This window comes from Rhipicephalus sanguineus, chromosome 3, assembly GCF_013339695.2.
Source record: "Rhipicephalus sanguineus isolate Rsan-2018 chromosome 3, BIME_Rsan_1.4, whole genome shotgun sequence".
Classification (NCBI taxonomy): domain Eukaryota; kingdom Metazoa; phylum Arthropoda; class Arachnida; order Ixodida; family Ixodidae; genus Rhipicephalus; species Rhipicephalus sanguineus.
This window is the reverse complement of record NC_051178.1, coordinates 19469320-19489345: the sequence shown is the minus strand read 5'-3', so window position 1 is coordinate 19489345 and position 20026 is coordinate 19469320. Positions and strand designations below refer to the sequence as shown.

Here is a 20026-nt window from a genome sequence, read left to right as displayed (position 1 = left end):
CGTTCCGATGTTGGCGTCGGTGTCTATGGTTGTGAGCGAAATATCGGCATTGTCCGTGAGCGAAAACTCGAGATATATGCAAATTAATAAGTAAGAAATTTCGGCAGATCCCACGCCCTATGGGAATCGGCTTCATGCGACGCAGCCGGCCAGTGATCGTCAAGGCTGTATTTTAACGCGACAGCGCTAGAAAGCTTGATTCGCAGAAATTTCGCCGTCGGCGTCGGTAACCGCATCGGTGACGGCGTCGTTTGTGAGCAAAAAATCATCTGTGACCAAAAAATCGAGAACTATGCAAATAAAATAGGCAATTAAAATCTTCGGTTTCATTGAGGATCGAACCCGGGCCGTTTGCGTAGCAAACAGGTGTCCAACCACGGAGCTATGATGTTACTTGCAACTGCTTCGGAACAAAACATTACACAAATGCCATGTAGTGGAAGGAGTGTGTTTAACGCATTTCCTTCGGCAGGTGTTACAACGAAAATGAGCACATTCGGCGATTTGTAGGCGCATTGCAGAGGCCAAGAAACTACGTTTTCTTTTTTTTGCGCGACGCCATGCTTCGAAAAAAAAACGCGAGGCCTGCGCGGAAAGCGCAGCACAGTCACAGCGAAAGCTGGAAGTGCGGTACTAATAGAAGTGCACTAGCAACGTACCCCCTGCGCCACAAATCATAATTTTTGTGGGGTTGGCAAGCCCCCACCACGACATTATTCGTCATTCTGCGGGGAAGCGAGGTGCCATCTGTAAGGAATTATGTGCACTGTCTTGATGCGACGGTTGATGACGATGAAGAATTATGGCTCAGCCCGTTATAATGGGTCGCAAGCTTTAAAGTACCCACTAGTTATATAATTCGCATTGTGCGACGCCCGGTTGTTATTTAACTCTCCCACCACGCTTTATAACATACGCTAACGTGAGAAAGAAAGAGAGGGAATTAACTTTATTGAGACACTGAGGAAATGAATCATGGGAGACTTACGGGCTCCCTTGGCAACCAATAGAAGTACGCTTGTGAGGAACCCACTACGCTATGAATCATCATAGATTTTGTGAAGTCAGCAGCGACTGTGCAATTTTTCGTCATTTTGCGGAGAACTGTGGTACCCGCTAAATACCGTTAAGGCATTATGTGCACTTTGTTAATGCTGTGGCTGATTACGATGAAGAATTATGGCAGAGGTCTTTCTAATGGGTTTGAAGCATTCAACAACCCACTTGTTGCGCAATTCGCATTGTGTGACGCCTGGTTACAGAATTCGCGTTGTGTGACGCCTAGTTGTTATTTTCCTCTTTTCCACACTATATTACATATGTTAATGTATTTCCTTCACGACATGAAGCCTGTATAGGGTGTTTTTGCAAAGCAGTTTCAAGCACCGGCATGGCTCTGAGGTAGAACACTGGGCTCCCGCGCAGGGGGCCCACGTTCGAGCCTCGTTTCATCCCGGGTATTTTTTCTTATTTAGTTTTTTTTATTTCGCGCGATAGCGGTTACGGACACCGGCGGCGGCGGACAATTAAGGCGCCCAAAACGTCCCTTGTTGTGATCGCATAACAGCTTTCGCTGTAAAAGACGGAATAGTGTACCCATCACCGATAAAAAGACACAGAAACGCAAACAGCTCCAGAAATGGACAACTATATCCATCTAGCGGAAAACATATCAAGCAAGCAGAGAGACAGAGAATAAAACGTTTATTTGATGTTATTGATAAGATAGGTGAGTGGGATCCTTAGTCCGGGATCATATCGTCGCGGGCCGCTGTCCTCGCACGCTTCACGAGGGCCTCTTGGGTCTTGGGATCCGAGCTGGACAGAGCTGCCTCCCACCCTTTTATGTATAGTTGTGACCTGGGTTGCATGGGTGGATTGTGTGGACATTCCCATACCATGTGGTACAGGGTGGCTGTTTTAGTGTCGCAGAACCTGCACTGTGGTGCGTGTGTGTCGGGATCTATCTTAGATAGAACGTATGGGTTAGGGTAGGACAGTGTCTGCAGGCGACGCCACGCTACCTGCAATTCCTGACTGAGGTTAGGCCCCGGGGGCGGAAGTTTCCGTCTTTCGAGTCTTTGGTGTTGTAGAATTTCTGTATATGTGAGAAGCGGGTCCATACGCATAGCCGAGGGTAGATGCGATATGCCGGGGTCGGAGGTCCGGAAGAGTAAATCTCGGGCCGAGGCGTGGGCGAGCTCGTTGCCTCTAACTCCGCAATTGCCGGGTATCTATATCAGCTGTTTCCATTCTCCCTCTGAGCGTGGGGACGATAGCTATGTGAGGATTCGGTGCGCATAGGGGGCAATGTGGCCTTTGCAAAAATTTCGGTGGGCTGCTTGTGAGTCTGTCAGAACGAAGGTGGACCCGGGATTTCGTAGGGCGAGGGCAGTGTCTGCTTCTTCCATGCTTGTTGCGTCTGAGTCCTGGGCTGATATACAATCAATCTGTTTTCCTTTATGAATGACGCTTGCCGTGTATTTGCCGTTCACTGGTCCAGCTGCATAGACAAAGTAGGCGCCCTCAGTGTCTAAGTATTTGTCCTGAGCTTTGGCCCGTGCCCGACGTCGATGTTCGTGGAACTGTGGATGCATGTTCCGTGGTAGTAATTTGATGATGAAGCCCTGCCTCCATTCATGTGGGATGCGTTGTTTCCCCCTACTCTGAATAGGGGCTTCGATGCCAAGTTCTGATAGCGTTTTCCATCCCGTTTTAGTTATGGCCAGGCGCATGACTTGATTCGTGTCGTGTGCTTGGAATAGTTCGGATGCGGTATTGTGAAGCCCCATTTGAAGCAGATGTTCCGGAAGTGTCCACGGGGGAAGATTCAGAGCCTTCTTAAGAGTAACACGTATGACTCTGTCTATTTTATGCTCGTCTGCTTTCAAAATCCTCATGTAAGGAAAGTTATAGGTGATGCGACTGATGACAAATGCCTGAATGAGTCGCATAATGTCGTGTTCTTTCGTTCCTCGTCGTCGGTTGGCCACCCGATTAATCATGCGAGAAATTTGAAGACAGGACATTTCTAGCTTCTGTATGGCAAATGAGTTGTTGCCCCAATTATTGAAGTCGGCCCCGAGAATTCGAATGGTTTGAACCTCTTGAATTGGGGTTCCATTGTGTTCTACATTGACGGGCGTATTGTCGGACGCCTTATTTCTATGTACGAGGATTTCGGTTTTGATGGGGGAGCACTCCAGACCACACTTGCGCCCTATCTGTTCTACGACGGAGGCGGCCTGTTGGAAGACTTCTTCTATCTGGCGCAGGTTGCCAGAGCGGCTCCAAATCGTGACGTTATCAGCATAGATGGCGTGGTGTACTTCCGAAACTTGATTTAGGGCCTCCGGGAGACGGGTGAGGGCGAAATTGAAGAGGAGCGGGGAAAGAACAGCCGCTTGGTGCGTACCGAAATCACCCAGGGTGATGGGTTGCGATTTAAGGTCCCCTATGCCTGTCGGTAAGAAAGTCCCGCACATATGTATATAATTTTGTACCGCACTTGAGTTCACGTAAGTTTTCCAAAATGGTGAAGTGCCAAACGTTGTCAAAGGCACCCCTGAAATCAGTTGCAAGGATAGCCCTTTCCGCTTGAGTGGTTCCACTGGGTCAGTTCACAATCTCTTGTTTTAGTTGTAGGAGGATGTCCTGCGCTGACAGATAGGTACGAAAGCCATACATGGTGTCAGGCAGGAGGTTCTGTTCTTCTAAACATTCGGTTACCTTGATTTGTATTGCCTTCTCCATCACCTTACCACCGCATGATGAGAGGGATATGGGACGAAGGTTATCAATATTGATCGCTTTGCCGGCTTTCGGGATGAAAGTAAGTTCGGCCGATTTCCACTCTATGGGAAGCATTCCGGCGTCCCAGTACTGGTTCATTTTATGTACTAGCAATTGTGTCATGTCATCGCTTAGGTTAGAGAGGAGCCCTATCGATACCTGATCGGGTCCCGGGGCGGTGCCTTTCCTCATGCTTTGTATCGCCGCTTTAACTTCGATGACCGTAAACGCTTTTGAAAGTTCCGGATTATCAGGGCCGTCATAAAGGGGTATAGGCGTGTGATCCCGCGAAGTGTTGACGTACTACGACTGTAGGGCACGGAGTAAGTTCGCGTTGTCGCCAAGGAAGCCGTGCATAACCCTGTGAAGGCTTCTACTGGTCGTTCCACTGGTAGAATCTGGATCAATGAGGTGGCGCAGGAGATGCTAGGCAGATTTGGTATGAAGATATTTCCTAAGGGAGTGCATTTCTAGAAGCAATTTTCTTTAGCGAGTGCGATTGCGTATTGCTTTGCCTTAGCGGTGAGGGCGGCAATACGCGTATATCAAACTGCTATAAAAGCAGACTCAACACTGGAACCGCAATAGGCGTTAACCCGATATGACACCTGTATGATAGCAGTAAATATGTAACATGTGTTGCATTCTTAAAAAATGATAACAAATTATAATTTGTTATAAATATGTTATAAAATTAGGTAGCCATCACTGCAACCACAAGTGATGTTCCACTAACATTATGCCAACATAAGGTCTTTCTTCCAAAGGAGCTTCATGACCTGGCGTGGCTCTGTGGTAGAAAACCTGACGGCCATGCGAAATGCTTGCGTTCAATTCCTGCTCGGATCTTGATATTCCTTCTTTACATTCGTCGGGTCAACACTGCCGATGTCGGTTTTTCTGAACGCTCTCGCATTTAAATTAACACTGTCTGTTCCCGCCGTTCCTGGATATATATAAATTGTCAATCACCTGTAGCGCACACCCGCATACCGCGGCCCGTGGTATACGGGTATGTGCCACAAGTGTATGGAGGAAAGGGTTTGATGACGTACGCGATGAGATTTTCACGTTATTCATGTCATGACCAGGCAATCATATTCGTCGAACTCTCCTACCGTCCTGTAGAAATTTTTGACCACACCAAGTTAAGAAGGCTATCAGGAGAGCACCCAGAAGTAGCCGGCTAGATAGATAGATAGATAGATAGATAGATAGATAGATAGATAGATAGATAGATAGATAGATAGATAGATAGATAGATAGATAGATAGATAGATAGATAGATAGATAGATAGATAGATAGATAGATAGATAGATAGATAGATAGATAGAAACGTTCAAAATGCCTTAGGTTCGCTTAGAAATGCTTAGCTTTTAAAAAAATCCTTGGTCTGAGTGAGAATCGAACCGAGGCCTTCCCCGTGGTGTACCGGTGTTCCACCATGGACCCACGCTACTGCTTCAAAGCTCTTCATTGAAAAACACGATATAAAAATGTCATGTAGTGGGAGGAGTGTCCTCAACGCATGTAATATTGCCTCACGGAAGCGCAGCAGGCCTGAAAACATGTGAACTGCGCAACGAGTGGGTGGTTTAATTTTGAAATTTTTGTAGTGCAGACAAACGGGACACAGAAAGAGCGGGACACAAACAAACGCAGAGGGAAACTTGGATTTATTACAGTATTTTAGTTTGACGTTTTTACGCTCCGCTCAGCAGCTAAGCGGAGCGGGGATGCGAGTGCGCATGCGTCCTCCGCTTAGCCGTAAGCGGAATAGCGGAGCAAGGCCCGCGCTCCGCTTACAGGGAGCCTAAGCGGAGCGCGGACCGTCGCTGCCGTTCCCGCCAGGGGGATGAAACTTCGCGGTTTTTCTGTCCCGTGGCCGCAGCGATCCTAACGTTTGGGGGCTGTACTATACCTACGAGCATAAATCAAAGTTCTTGTTCCATTTTATATTTATTACCAGTTTACTTATTAACTCCGGTGTTTTTAATACGGTGTTCCGGTGTTTTAATAAGTGAACCTAAAGGTTGCAGTTCGGGATTGCGAAAATACGAGAGCCACCCGGAGTGGAAAACGGGAACGGCGCCGTCCTATCTCTCATGGCGAAAAAGGGGCGTTTCTTGTCCCGCGCCCGTGTATGCTGCGGACTACGGTGTCCCAAAGGCCGCTTTTACCACTGGAAAGTTTGTTTCAGCGAAAGTGACAAAACCCTTGCAAGCTTCAGCGAAACAGACGTATGAATTATTCGCGCCGTTATCACAAACCTTGCTGTGCTGAGTGGTGTCGAAATTTTTCACGTCGCACCGGCATAAAATTCTTTCGGATCCGCGACGGACGAAAGGTACGATCTGCATGCTGCTTGTTTTGTTTTTCTACGCTCGTACGGCATATCAGGATACGGTTGCAGCAGTAGCTGTGTAATTTACTTGAGCATGCACGTGCATGATTTATTTATTACATTCTGATTGTCTGCTTTTGTTTTTGTGTTGTGTTTTTACTGTATGAATGGTACGCTTAGGCAATAAAAGATTCAAACAAGCTATGCTCTTTATTCTTATCTAATTTATGTGTACACGTACACAAAAACACAGTCTTACTTAGAATATGCGGTGCAAAAATAGGTGGATGGGCAAACCTTCATGAATCAGAACGCAACGATTGTCGTTTTGACCATGTGGCGGGTTGCGCAACAGGAAGACGGTCGCGCGCTCGCCATCTGAATACCTTCCACTCGCTCAATTTGGCTTGCTGGTGCATCCCAATTGAATTTGGCGCTAAATCGCTCCCCCCGCCACTCGGAAACTCAGTCCTCATTAAGATGGCGTCCCCCAGTGCGTTTATGCAATCCGCCGCCATGTTTTAGTACCGCCCCCAAACACCAGGTGTTCGTCTGGCGCTGCGAGCACATATCACGTTCCATGGATGGTATAGGAAGTTTCACTCCCCTGTCCCCGCTAGCGAGGGGTGTCGTTGCGCGCGCTCTCTCTGACGAGTGCGTCGACTTCCCGCACATTTCAAAATGGCTGCCCCCAGTGCTCAACGTGCTTCCCACGTGCAAGGCGGCTTCACGTTCGTCTGCGCAGAGCAAGCCTCGAAAGCGCTTTAGAATAGACGAACATTTGTGCTTACTTCGAGTCGCCGAATTAAGGAAAGTTACGCGAAGTAGACAAAACGGCACAGCTGACGAAAACATCGCTGCTGTGTTGGTACAGTGTACTAGAACAGGGGAGTGCCCGGAACGAGCTTCAAAAAGTGAAGCCCAAACAGGGTCAATCCGCTTGCGGCGTTGCGACCGGTAGTCTGCAATGTGTCGTCGTTTAAGAATTGCGCGCGGCTCCGCCGAAGTGGTGCAGGGGTAGAATGCCTGCTTCCCACTCAAAAGGCCCGGGTTCGAAACGCAGCTGTAGATGGTGGTTTTTGTATTCTTAGTGTCACCTTTTATAGCTGTATTGGTTTTCCTTTGTTTCTTAAAACTAGCTTCAGTTGGTACGTGTTGCTTCAAAAATTAACGCAAAATGTGAAGTAAAATAGAAGAAATTTGACAGTGAGCGCAGTTTTTTGCAGCGCCACCGCCCGTGATTGAACAATAACTTAAGCCCCGCCACGGTGGTCTAGTGGTTATGGCGCTCGACTGCTGACCCGAAGGTCGCGGGATCGAATCCCGGCCGCGGCGGCTGCATTTTCGATGGAGGCGAAAATGTTTGAGGCCCGTGTACTTAGATTTAGGTGCACGTTAAAGAACCCCAGGTGGTCGAAATTTCCGGAGCCCTCCACTACGGCGTCTCTCATAATCATATCTTGGTTTTGGGGCGTTAAACCCCAGATATTATTATTATTGAACAATAACTTAAAATACGGCCTCCGAGATTTTAGCGAATACAAGACTCCGAAACGAGATTTCACATTTTACGTTATTTTTTGTAGCAACACGTAGCAAGAGAAGCTAGTTTTAAGAAACAAAGGGAAACCAGTACAGCTATGAAAGGTGACACTAAGAATAAAAACCCACCATCTACAGCTGCCATTTGAACCTGGGCCTTTTGAGTGGAAAACGCGCATTCTACCCCTGCACCACTTTGGCGGAGCCGCGCGCAAATCTTAAATGATGACACATTGCAGACTACCGATCGCAGCGCCACGGGCGGATTGACCCTGTTTGTGCTGCACTTTGTCTGCATTGGTGGTGCGGCCGTTCCGAACACTCCCCTGATCTAGTACACTCTAGTGTTGGCGTCCAAACGGATTGGAGTGGATCTGGAATGCAACATCGCTGACTATCGCACGGCTATCTTAAGTCGGCGCTTTTTTTCCCCGATGAAACGGACTGGTAACGCATTGTAAGCACACGTGTGAAGAGTGCGTGAACACGTGAGTAATGCATATTTGTTTTGCTTTGTAAAAGTGACAACACTGTTTTTTTTTTCGTTTTATTTAATGAGGCTCAACTTGGCCACAGGGCGTTGCAACTGCGAAACGTCCGTTCATCAGCACAAAACGGATAACTAAAAGGAAAAAATCGTGCGCCGCTCCGCTACAGCTTAGTGAGCCTACTCGGAGCGGTGCGGACTGTAAAAACGTAAAACTAAAATACTCTATTGCTCTTCTGTCAAACGTCTTGGTCGTCCGTAAACGGACGACCAAGACGCTTGGCAGAAGAGCAAACAGCGCGTTTTATACAGCAGCATAGGCAAAAACATTGTTTGTTGGTTTCCTCAAAATTATGGCACCCATCCTGAGGGACTGGCCAAGAGTGCGTATCGTAACTTCTCTCTGATACCTTGAAGAATGCGTGTTAATAATAATAATTATAAAAAAAAACTAAGTTAAAGAAAAAGGTTGCAAAAAAAACATAAAAAGTGCAAGGAAATGACATCCAATGTATTAAAAAAATGTGCAATTTTGATCAGACCAGACAGCTGCATAATTCTGACCCGAACAATTTGGAATTGATTTCAATTTAGACTGTTCGATTTTAACACATTTTTAATTACTGTAAGAATATTTATTCAAGTAGAGATTAAAATGGGATACGATTTGTAGCTTGAATAAAATTACACACCCCATCGAGTGGCGATTTTCCAAAACTGAGGCACCGAAGCTTAGTACTGTTTCTGCAGATAAACTTAAATCTATTTTCGAAAATGGGATAGCTAGAAGCTGTTTTCTAAGTAATGAATACCTACGACATGACAAAAAAAATAATATTCCATGGTTTCTATTCCTTGACAGAAATGACACAGAGGCGATATCGCCAAGCCAGACCTGTGTAAATATAAGTTTAATGAGGGGATACGGCATCGAATTATGGTTATCATAACTTCCGATCCCCTAGATTCACTCCACTGGGGTTTCCATGAAAATTTTAAATGCTGAGAGTCCATACATTTCGTTATTGCTTCCATTGTATCCGTACAAATTGCTAATTGTCTATACGTGATGGCTGTTAGATATTCCATTACTGGCAGTAGCCTCATTACTGGGCCATACAGTGATACTCGCGCTAAGCAATCGGTCATTTCATTTAATTGTAATCCACAGTGACCTGGAACCTACAATAATTTTAGGAACATTAGCTTTGGCAGTACTAATGTGCGGAATGTCATGAGGTCTCGAGATTTATATGAGGCTGTCAGAGCGGTACCTACCGAAACAGAGTTTGTCATTATGATGGCACTGATTTCATTCAAAGGGAGTTTAAGAAGCGCCAGAATGATAGCCACGAGCTCAGCTTCAAAAATAGGAGTGAAATCTGGCAGCCTCACAGAGAATGACCAAGCAAATTGGAGGCAATGACTGCGCCTGCCTTTTCAGTATGCACTGAAGCATCTGTGGCTATTATGTTATTTGTTTTTGCATGTACCAGGTAATCTTGTAACCTGTTAGTTAGCAATGTGAGAGATTGGAATTTAGATATTGGTGGGAAAATCTTATCATATTCTATCCTGATATTCTGATTTGAGCAATTTGTTTCCATAACCGTTCTGATGTCCATATTTATACTTTCCAGTTTCTTTTGAACAAAAATTATCTGGGGAGTGTGAAACCATGGCCAAAGAGCAAGAAAGAAGGAGTGTGGGTCACTGATAAAGGCATATTCAGGTCTTCTTGTCGGTAAGCTATAAAATTTTAAAAATATTTGTACCGTTAGGATGCGGAATCGACAATGCAATGTTGGCAGTGGCGCTTCGTGACAAATTACATTGTTGGCTGCAAACCTGGGAAGTCCCAACACACGCGCTGGGCTTTTCGCTCCAATAGAACCAGTGGCTTTGTTTTATAAAAAGGGCCTTCCGAGAATAATATGCACTCAAATTCCAGTATTGGGCGCATGAACATTATGTACAAGATTATCATGGTGTCCCTACGTAACCCATATTTTCGGTTACTGAGCCTGCGCAATAAGCCTGAAGCCCATTGTGCCTTTGTTGCTATATACTCTTTTGTGGACTTTTCATTGTAGATGATGCCAAAATATTTGATAGAATCAACTTGTGGAACGGGTTGCTGTTTATATCTAGGGTCATTTCACGCCAACTGTCCCAGCCTTGGCGCTCGACCACCTGCGATTTAAATGAAAAAAGTCGTGGACTATCTATCTTAAGGCAGAAGCCTTCCGCCAAAATAATTTTGGCGGAAAAAATTTTTTCAGTGCCGGAAACCGTATGTGAAATTTTTCGTAAAACTCGAAACTATGGCTCGTAAAATGCGTTTTCAAAAAATCTCTTCATAAATTAGGCTAGGACAAATTTTTTCCCTACATAACGATCGTAGGTTTCTCACTTAAAATAAGTTTCACGAGCGTTTACGCTTTCGTGGGTTTTTTATACGGCCTTAAATATGGGCAATGTGACCCATATTCGGGATTTTTCATAAAAAAGCGACATTCAGTGAAATGTAATATTTCTTTTAACTGATCGCCAGGACGTTTTACTGTACGCCAAAAATAGTTTCAGACATATATGGCGTGAAATGGTGTGTGCAGCTGGCGACGAAATCGCAAAAAAGTTCATTTTCGCTCATGATTAGCCGTAAATTTACCATTGAGGTGTCCCTAGTAAAATTATCCTAAATAGTGCATTTACTAGCAACATTAGTTGTCTACTGAGTGAGAAAGCTTTATCAAATTGCTTTTTGTTTTAAGCAAGAAAAAAATATTTCAACTTCTGTTCTGCCGGTGTCTCTTCTTGCTCGTGTTTTGTCTCCGCAGGAACGTGACTAGCGGTAAGTACAACCTATGTGGGCGTGAGGTTCGCCACGGAACAGCTAAACAACCTAACCATCTTTGCCCGTGCTTATTTGAACACTTAACTAGCGAGTGTTGGCCTGAGTCAACGAGAAATGCCAACCCCGGTGGAGTGAATTTAACCATAAGCAGCTGTGCATTGAAGGCCGGAATATTGTGCTTTCGCAACAGCGGGAAGTGACACCGATACATGCAATACCCTGTTGCCTGTGCAAAGATTTGAAAATCATAAAAGGAACAGATTAGTTGCCTTAACACAGCGCATAAGTTGCACTTATGAATCAACGCAATTGTATATAAGTGATGAGTATATTATAAGTGAATTGTATGTAAGAGATATTTGAACAGTGACCGTGAATAGGTGCATAAGTACAACATGCATTTCATGTTACAGCAACTAAATTTTTCCTTAATCGTAGTGTTCTTCCCACTTTTAAATCATTGAGAATGAGAATAAAATTGACTACCGCCATATTTCTATCATACTAATGTATCTCCAATTTTTTATGTAATGAGTAAATGTCACCGTCAGCAGCGAAGAATGCGATATCGTCTGCATAAATGTGGACATAGACATCCTGACAAGTTGGAATTCGGCTCATTAATATATTAAATAATCTTGGAGATAGGACTGCTCCTTGGGGAACTCCGCGATGCTGTTGAAATTTAGATGAGGAGCAGCCATCCTTAGCGCAATAAAATTCTATTGACTTTAAAAATTCTGCTAACCACTCAATAATATATCATGGGAAATTTAGGCAGTGTAGACTATTCAGTAGAATGTAGTGCTCTACACTGTCATATGCTTGAGCTATGTCGAGTGTTACTTGCGCAGCGTATTGCCTTCTTTTTCGCGACCGCTGTATTCGGCTCTCTAGATCAGCGTGGGTACACCAAATTGAGCCATCAGTACGAAAACCAATATGATTTGGTTTTAATATGAACTTATCTGCCATCCAGATAGTTATTCTGGCATGCAGGACCCTCTCTATGAGTTTGACCATGTTGGACGTCAGTGAGATGGGCCTGCTATTTTCTAAAACCTGATCCTTGCTTTTTAAGTATGCGAATTATCTTCGCGATTTTCCAGTCGCAAGGTATCCAGGCGTTGTTTAATGAATAGTTTATAACATTGAGGACGTCAATGTGAGATAACTTGAATAAAATTTTAAACGCAGGAGTTGTGATTCCATCCGGACCAGGAGCTGAGGAGGGTAAATATCTAATTACATGGGACACTTCAGACAGTGTCACTTTTTCAAAGTGAGTCGTTATGGTAGAGTTTAACCAATTGTTTGACACTGTCGATGCGTATCTGTTTTCCATACCTTTACCAATTACCTCTAAAGATTTTTTCATTTCTTACGACGACAGAATTTCATAATTAATGTTTACTGGTGACGGTAGGATTTTCCGAGATCTCATGTGTCGTAGCAATGCTTATTTATTTTTAGGTTTCGAAAGGAAATCGAACTGTCTTCTGTCATAGTCTTCTTTAGCTTGAGCCACAGTGTGTTTATATATAGCTGCCATAAATTTATAGTCCGACCACTTTTTGGGGACTGATTATGAATGAGCTGCTTCGACGCTGCCTGTCGTCGTCTGTGATCTCGTGAGCCATCTGCATTCCACCATGGGCTATAAGGTACCCTCTTGGCCGATTCAACGGTAAATTTAGCTTATTTGTATGTTCTTTTAAGCACCGCACTTAAATTTATAGCTTTGGTTTTATCGCTCTCTTTTGAAGGAGAAGCTAGAGCTGCTTTTAGGTCATCTTTAAATTTGGAATAATTGTAAAGACTCGAACGTGAGAGCATGATGGCTTTATGAGACAAGCTATCTTGAACATCATAGGAAAGGGGTCACCGTTGGTGGCGCAGTCCACAGCTCTCCAGAAAGTGCTAGAAATAACCGAGCTTACAAAGCTTAAATCTAGGGCAGAGCGTGATCAATCGCGGATAAATGTGGGGGTTCTAGCGTTCAGGCACGATAGATTATTGTCTATAGACCAGTCCCACAATCATTTGCCACAATGAACAGTTTTAAAGCCCTAACACGTGTGGTGAGAATTAAAATCTCCGACTAGAATTTTTTCTTTGTACCACGAGTTTACAGCCATATTGCCACGCCCGCTTGTTTATTTTGATGTATTCGGGTTTGACCCGCAAGGGCGGTTAGCAACGCTCGACGCTAACCGTCCCGCAGCGTTCGAGAAGCTTTGCGATTGTAGTAGGTCATTCAGTTAAGATTGCGCACATGACGCGAATAGTCAACATAGTATCTTCTGAGCAGCTTTTCGGATAGTCCCCGTCTTCGTCCACGCCTACAGACAGGCAGTCAGCGTCTGTGTGTCGTTTTCCCGACTTGTACACAATCGTCATATCGAACTCCTGTCGTCTAAGGCCGTAGCGTGCCAATTGCCCGGAAGGATCTTTAGGATTTTTCAACCAACACAGTGAATCGTGGACACAGTGAATCATGAAAGAGCGGCCGTACAAATATGGACGAAATTTCATAACCGCCCATACCACGGAGAGGCATTCATTTTCAGTGGTTGAGTTGTTCGCCTCTGTGCGTGAAAGAGTTCTGCTTGCGTAGGCGATCACTCTTTCCGTGTCCTCCTGGCACTGCACAAGCACGGCTCCTAGGCCAACATTGCTGGCGTCAGTATGCAGTATTGTAGGGGCTGTCTCGTGAAAGTGAGCAAGCACCGGGGACGTGCGTAGATCTTACCGCAAATCATCGAAAGCGGTTGTCTGTTCGTCGCCCCAACCAAGGGCAACGTCATCACTGGTGAGGCGAGTTAAAGGCAACGCAATGCGTGCCAAATCTGGTATAAACCGCCGAAATATGCGCAGATGCTCAGAAAACGCCTGGTAGCCCTTTTATCAGATGGTATATGGAACTGGGCGACGGCGGCAACTTTCTCAGGATCCGGACGAACTACTGCGTAACTGACAACATTGCCAAGATAATAATAACAATAATATCTGGGGTATAACGTCCTAAAACCACGATATGATTATGAGAGACGCCGTAGTGGAGGGCTCCGGAAAATTTGACCACCTGGGGTTCTTTAACGTGCACCTAAATCTAAGCACACAGGCCTCAAACATTTTCGCCCCCATCGAAAATGCAGCCGCCGCGGCCGCGATTCCGTCCCGCGGCCTTCGGGTCAGCAGTCGAGCCATAACCGCTAGACCACCGTGGCGGGGCAACATTGCCAAGAAACTGTACTTCTTCAAAACAAAAGCGGCACTTCTCCGGCTTAAGCGTCAGGCCGGCGGACCGTATGGCCTGCAGAACCACCTGCAGCCATTCAAGGTGTTCGTCAAACGTGGCGGAAAACACAATGACGTCGTCAAGATAGACTAGGTAGGCCTTCCAGTTCAGCCCTGAGAGCACGGTATCCATGGGTCGCTGAAAAGTAGCAGGCAGGAAGCATAAGCCGAACGGTAAGACCTTAAATTCGTACAGACTGTCTGGAGTCACAAACGCTGTTTTTCACGATCTCTGGAATCTACTTCAGTTTGCCGATATCCACTCTTTAAGTCCATCGAAGAGAAGTAACGTGCGTTTCGAAGACTGTCGAGCGAATCATCTATGCGGGGAAGCGGGTACAAGTCTTTCTTTGTCACGTGATTTAGATTTCGACAGTCCACACAGAAGCGCAGGCTGCCGCCCTTCTTCTTCACTAGAACAACAGGCGACGCTCAGGGACCCTTTGACTGTTGAATCACGTCTTCAAGCATTTTGGCTGCTTGTTGTTCTATTGCTTCTCGTACTTTTGAAGCCACGTGATACGGATTTTGATGGATTAGCCTCGCTGTGTCATCTGTGATGATTCGATGCTTCGCCAGGGATGTCCGGTAGACTTTTGAGGGCGATACAAAACAGTCGTGGAACTCGGCTAGCAGCGCTAGAAGGCGTTCTCGCTCCTGCTGAGGTAAAATAGGACTGACGTCAAGAATAGGTGCTATGTTTTGTGGATCTTGTGCAGGCGTTCCTTGGAGTGCTGAAAAGCAGTCGCGAACATCTGCTACCTCATCAAAATAGGCCGAAGCTGTGCCCTTTGGAATTTGCGCGCTGTGCTGAAATTGGTCAGCAGCAAGTCCGTGCGCCCGTCGTTGACATGAGCTATTCCTCGTGCGATTGAAATGCCGTGAGTGAAAAGCAGCGAGGTTATTCGGTCTGCGACTCTTTCACCGTCAAATAGTACGTCACAAGCCACTGAAACAGGGGAACACAATCGAGGCGGTACAACTATGTCGTCTTCATTGAGGCAAAAGGAGATGTGTTGCGGCGATAAAGAATCAATCAGATCAGGATTCTTGCAGAACGAAACCACACGGTCCAGGATAGTGATTACAGCACCGTGCTCTCCGAGAAAGTCCACTCCTATAATTAAATTTTTGCAGCACGCTGGGAGAATGATGAAAGTCGCGACGAAAGAAGTATCTCCTATGCTGATTCTTGCTGTGCATCTTCTAGTAGGCAGCAGTAATTGACCGCCCGCAGTTTTTATACGTGGTCCTGTCCAAGCGCGTTTTCACTTTTCTGGGACGAGCGGCGAGGTCTTGACTTATTATGGAAAAGCCGGCACGTTTATCGACTAAGGCCGTCACTTGCTGCCCAACAACACACAGATTCAGGTCAACGCTCAAAATTTCGTCGCTGTTAAAGTTTGTCGGTGTCAGGTCGTTCTGTAGCAGCAGTACTGGGGACTTTTTATCCTCTGGTGGTCGGCCTGCGACCTTACCCCGAGAGGTCGCCGACTTTAGTTTTCCCGGCGTGGGCTGGGCTACCTCCTCCCACGAAGGTCAGCAAAAGTACGTCGATTCGGTGATGACGACTGTGCAGGGGATGGAGAGCGTGACCGGTGGCCAAAGTCGGGCTCGTGATTGGGCAGCGACTCGTTATAGGGAGACCGCGTCATTGGGGGTCCTTGGAAACTAGTGTCGTCACGGCGAGCCATGTAGTCGGCGTTGGCGCAGCGGCCGTCATACCACAGCCGAGGAAGGCGAAACGCTGTGTCGCAGTGCCAGCAATAGCGAGCTATATGGCCCGCACCACCGCAGTTGAAGCAGAGGGGGCGCCGATCGACAGAGTGCCAAGCATCCGTTTTTCGAAACTCAGGGCGTCCCATGGTGCCTGCCTTCTTGTGGTGGTGACCAAGGCGCAGCAAGTAATGGCTGGCGGCATGATGGCATCGCAGCCATGGCCGGACGTCTCACTGCCTCTTACTAAGGGTGTGACGAAGGTGCGGCTGTAGGCGGCTGGTAGTACGACGCGATACCTGTGACGGGGGGTGGACGTCGGACAGCATCGGCGTAACTCATATGACATTGGTCGTGACCAGGATCAGCTGCGGAGAAAGCATGCCTAAGTTTGTCACGAACGACTTCGGCAGCGGCCGTCGCGGGTGTATCTGTTGTTGGAGCCCAAAGCTTCTGAAGTTCTTCTCGAACAATCTCCCTGATCTGGTCAAGCAGTGAGCCCTGATTGTCCAGAGCCATGGAGGCGGCGTTGATCGGTGTACTAGTGCACAGGCGATCGTACTGCTTGGGTCTTTGATGCAGAGCTCGCTCAATGGCAGTGGCTTCCCTTATAAAATCAGCCACGGTACTTGGGGCATTGCGCACAAGTCCGGCGAACAGTTGTTCTTTCACCCCGCGCATAAGGTAACGTAACTTCTTGACCTCGGACATGTCGGGATCAGCCCTACGACACAGGTGTGTCATGTCCTCGGCAAACATTGCCACAGTTTCGTTAGGTTTCTGAATTCTTTAATCTAGTAACTGCTGAGCGCGCTCTAGACAATCGACGCTAGCAAAGGTGTCAATGAGCTGCTGTCGAAAATCATTCCATGTCAATATACGGCATTCTCGATTCTCAAGCCACGTGTGAGCGCTGTCATCGAGAGTGAAATACGCGCGGGCAAGCTTCTGTTGAGCGTTCCACTGATTGATGTCGGCAAAGCGTTCGTAGTGGTCAAGCCACTTTTGAATGTCTTCATGTGGGGCACCACTGAAGCGATCAGGTACAAGTGGCTGAAGAAGAGTTACCTGTGGCAGATTGAGAGTAGAGGTGCAATATACAACCTGTGGTGGGCTGGTGTTGGCCATTGGCAAAGGTACTAAATGCCTGATAGCCAATTCCTCTAATTCCTCGGTCTAGTGGTTATGGCGCTCGACTAGTGATCCGAAGGTCGCGGGATCGAATCTCGGCCACGGCGGCTCCATTTTCTGTGGAGGCGAAAATGTTTGAGGCCCGTGTACTTATATTTAGGTGCACGTTAAAGAACCGCAGGTGGTCGAAATTTCCGAAGCCCTCCACTACGGCGTCTCTCATATCATATAGTGGCTTTTGGACGTTGGACCCCAGATATTATTATTATTATTAATAGAAGTGCACTTGAGAGGAACCCATTACGCTGCAAATCATAATTTTTGTGAAGTAGTGAAACAGCCTACGCCATTTTTGTCATTCTGCGGAGAACCGTGGTACCCACTAAACACCTGTAAGGCATGGATGCTGTGCTTGATGACGATGAAGAATTATGGCAGAGCCCTTTCTATTGAGTTGGAAGCATACAGCAACCCAGTCGTGGCGCAATTCGCATTGTGTGACGCCTGGTTACAGAATTCGCGTTGTGTGACGCCTGGTCGTTCTTTTACTCTTCTGCCACGCTATATTACATATGTTAATGCGGTTCCTTCCCGACATGAAGCCTGTACAGGATCAGTTTGCAAAGCAGTTTCAAGCACCGGCATGGCTCTGAGGTAGAATACTGGGCTCCCACGCAGAGGGCCCCAGGTTCGAGCCCGTTCCATTCTGGATATTTTTCTTATTTCGATTTTTTTTTCTTACGTCGCGCGATAGGGGTTACGGACAGCGACGGTGGCGGGCAACTACGGCCCCAAAAACAGCCGTTGTGATCTCATAACAGCTGTCGCTGTAAAAAGGATTCCGCAATCTTCCTAGTGTTCGTGTCATGATTAGCCCACAGAACAGACGTTCTCGATAATCCCGGTACGCAACCACACCTTGCGCAATGGGTGACCAAGTGTAAACCTGGTGAGGACTTGGAGCGCAATTTAGTGCTCTCGCAGGCGCACATTCAGGCAGAGTCCAGTCTGCCCAAAATATACCCTGTTACAAAGCAATGGAATACAATAAAGTACATTCGTTCGACAGTTAGTGAAACGATCGACATGATTAACACCAGGATGCTTTTTCACGGGGCCTACCTTCAATTTGCTTATGTCAGTCTTTGAACATATTTGCTGCATTTTTTTTTTGCTGGTGGGCAATGCAACGTCAACGTTAAATTTTTTTTGCGCATTTCTTTACCCTATGTGAAAACCCTTGCACATACGGGACGACCGCAAACCCCTGTCGCTTTATGGCAGCATCAATAGGGCATCCTTTTTCTTTTTCCATTCACGAAACCTTTTGAGCTGGGAACGCCACCAGAACATTAGTCGGAAAGCCTACATCTTGCAACCCAGTTTTTTGTTTTGAAAAAACACATGCCATTTTGTAGTAACGTGACTTTATAACAGCTCTCTCTGTGTCCCGTTTGTTCGCGCTCATAGGCTTGCGCAGGGTTTCCCATCAGGGGGGGGCGAAGGTTCATCGCAGCGCCCCCCCCCCCAACCTACTAAGTCAATGTATGGAGCAGATATTGCGCCCCCCCCCTCTTAGGTGGCTAGAAAGGTTAATGTACGGAGCAGATTTTGCGCCCCCCTCTTAGGTGATTAGGGGGGCGGCCGCCCCCCTTGCCCCCCCTGTGCGCACGCCTATGTTCGCGCTGCCAAAATTTCACGATGAATTTATACCAACTAGGCCGCCCTTCAAACCTTCAGGGTGGTTTAAAGCTGCCCACCCATTACAAAGCGTGCAGCCGCGCTGGTGCGCGTGGCATCTTACGGACGCGTAGTTGGTACTTCGCCAATGTGCAGAAAGAAGATTCGGCAATTTGCAAAGGGCGTAGTGGGCACTTTACAAGTGTACTTGCAGTAGGTGTTCCAGTATGGTTCTAAATGACCAATGTTACGCGTACAAACGTTCCTTTCCTTGGGGCACGGTTGAAGGCGACGCGTACGGGGTCCGATTACGACATCGCGTTCTACTCTTGAAGGCGAAACTCATAGGCCAGCAAGTTTTTTTGTTATATAGATGTTTCATCGCCCTGATTCCGCAGTGCCTGCGTGACTGATGTGTCGACCGAATCGAATGTATTCTCGTAAACTATGCAAGCAATATATATTGGTTCGTCATGTTCCGCTTGCATAAAACGTAGTGGTTTCTTCTTTCTGCTTTGATGGCACCACACCTTGCTACCCTTTCTTCGCTGGTACATTTTTGCCTTGTGCTCATGCACCCCCGATTTTTCATCTTTTATTTATCATTGAATGCTGGTACTTGATTTTCTGTAGTACGCGTATTTGGCTCATTTTATACTAGTGTAATCTCATATGTACATTCCTAGAAAGTTGTGGTGTTCTGCTTTGTTGGTACTTATCTCACAGCTTGTAGGCGTATACAAGAACCCTGTTTTAGTTTCTGCGCTGCTATCAGTCGTTCCGCCTTATTTTTTGTTGTTGTTACAGTGCTTGGCGTTTTTTCTTCTTTTGTTGTTTCTTTTTTTTTACTGATCTAACTGTACATTATGCATAATGCATTACTTGAATCTATTTGCATCCACTCCTGCTGGGGCATCTAAATGGGCGTGCAGTATTCTCTAAGTAAAAAACTAAGCAAAAGTGAAAACGCGTGCTACACTTACGTCTTGCTGTCGGTGTAAAATGCTGTTGGCTGAATCCTCCGCAAATGTCGGTACCAATAAAACCAGCAGGAGAAGAGGCCGCTGCAGCTGCAGAAAAAGTACAATGTCATTCTTCGAATCAAGGAGATTTATTGAGGGGTCAGTTGTCTTTTTGTATTTTTTACACAACACTGTAAAGCGCTTTGCGCCTTTA

The 20026-nt window shown here is 46.4% G+C and overlaps 1 protein-coding gene across 1 annotated transcript in view; it reads right to left on the bottom strand.

The window, feature by feature from the left end:
• The window catches only part of LOC119385291 (uncharacterized), a 176318-nt gene that overhangs the window by 12851 nt on the left and 143441 nt on the right, over positions 1–20026 (bottom strand). The window contains exon 2 of the mRNA XM_037652763.2: positions 19834–19920. Coding sequence (XP_037508691.2) covers positions 19834–19920 — 87 coding nt within the window. The remainder of the gene's footprint in view (positions 1–19833; positions 19921–20026) is intronic.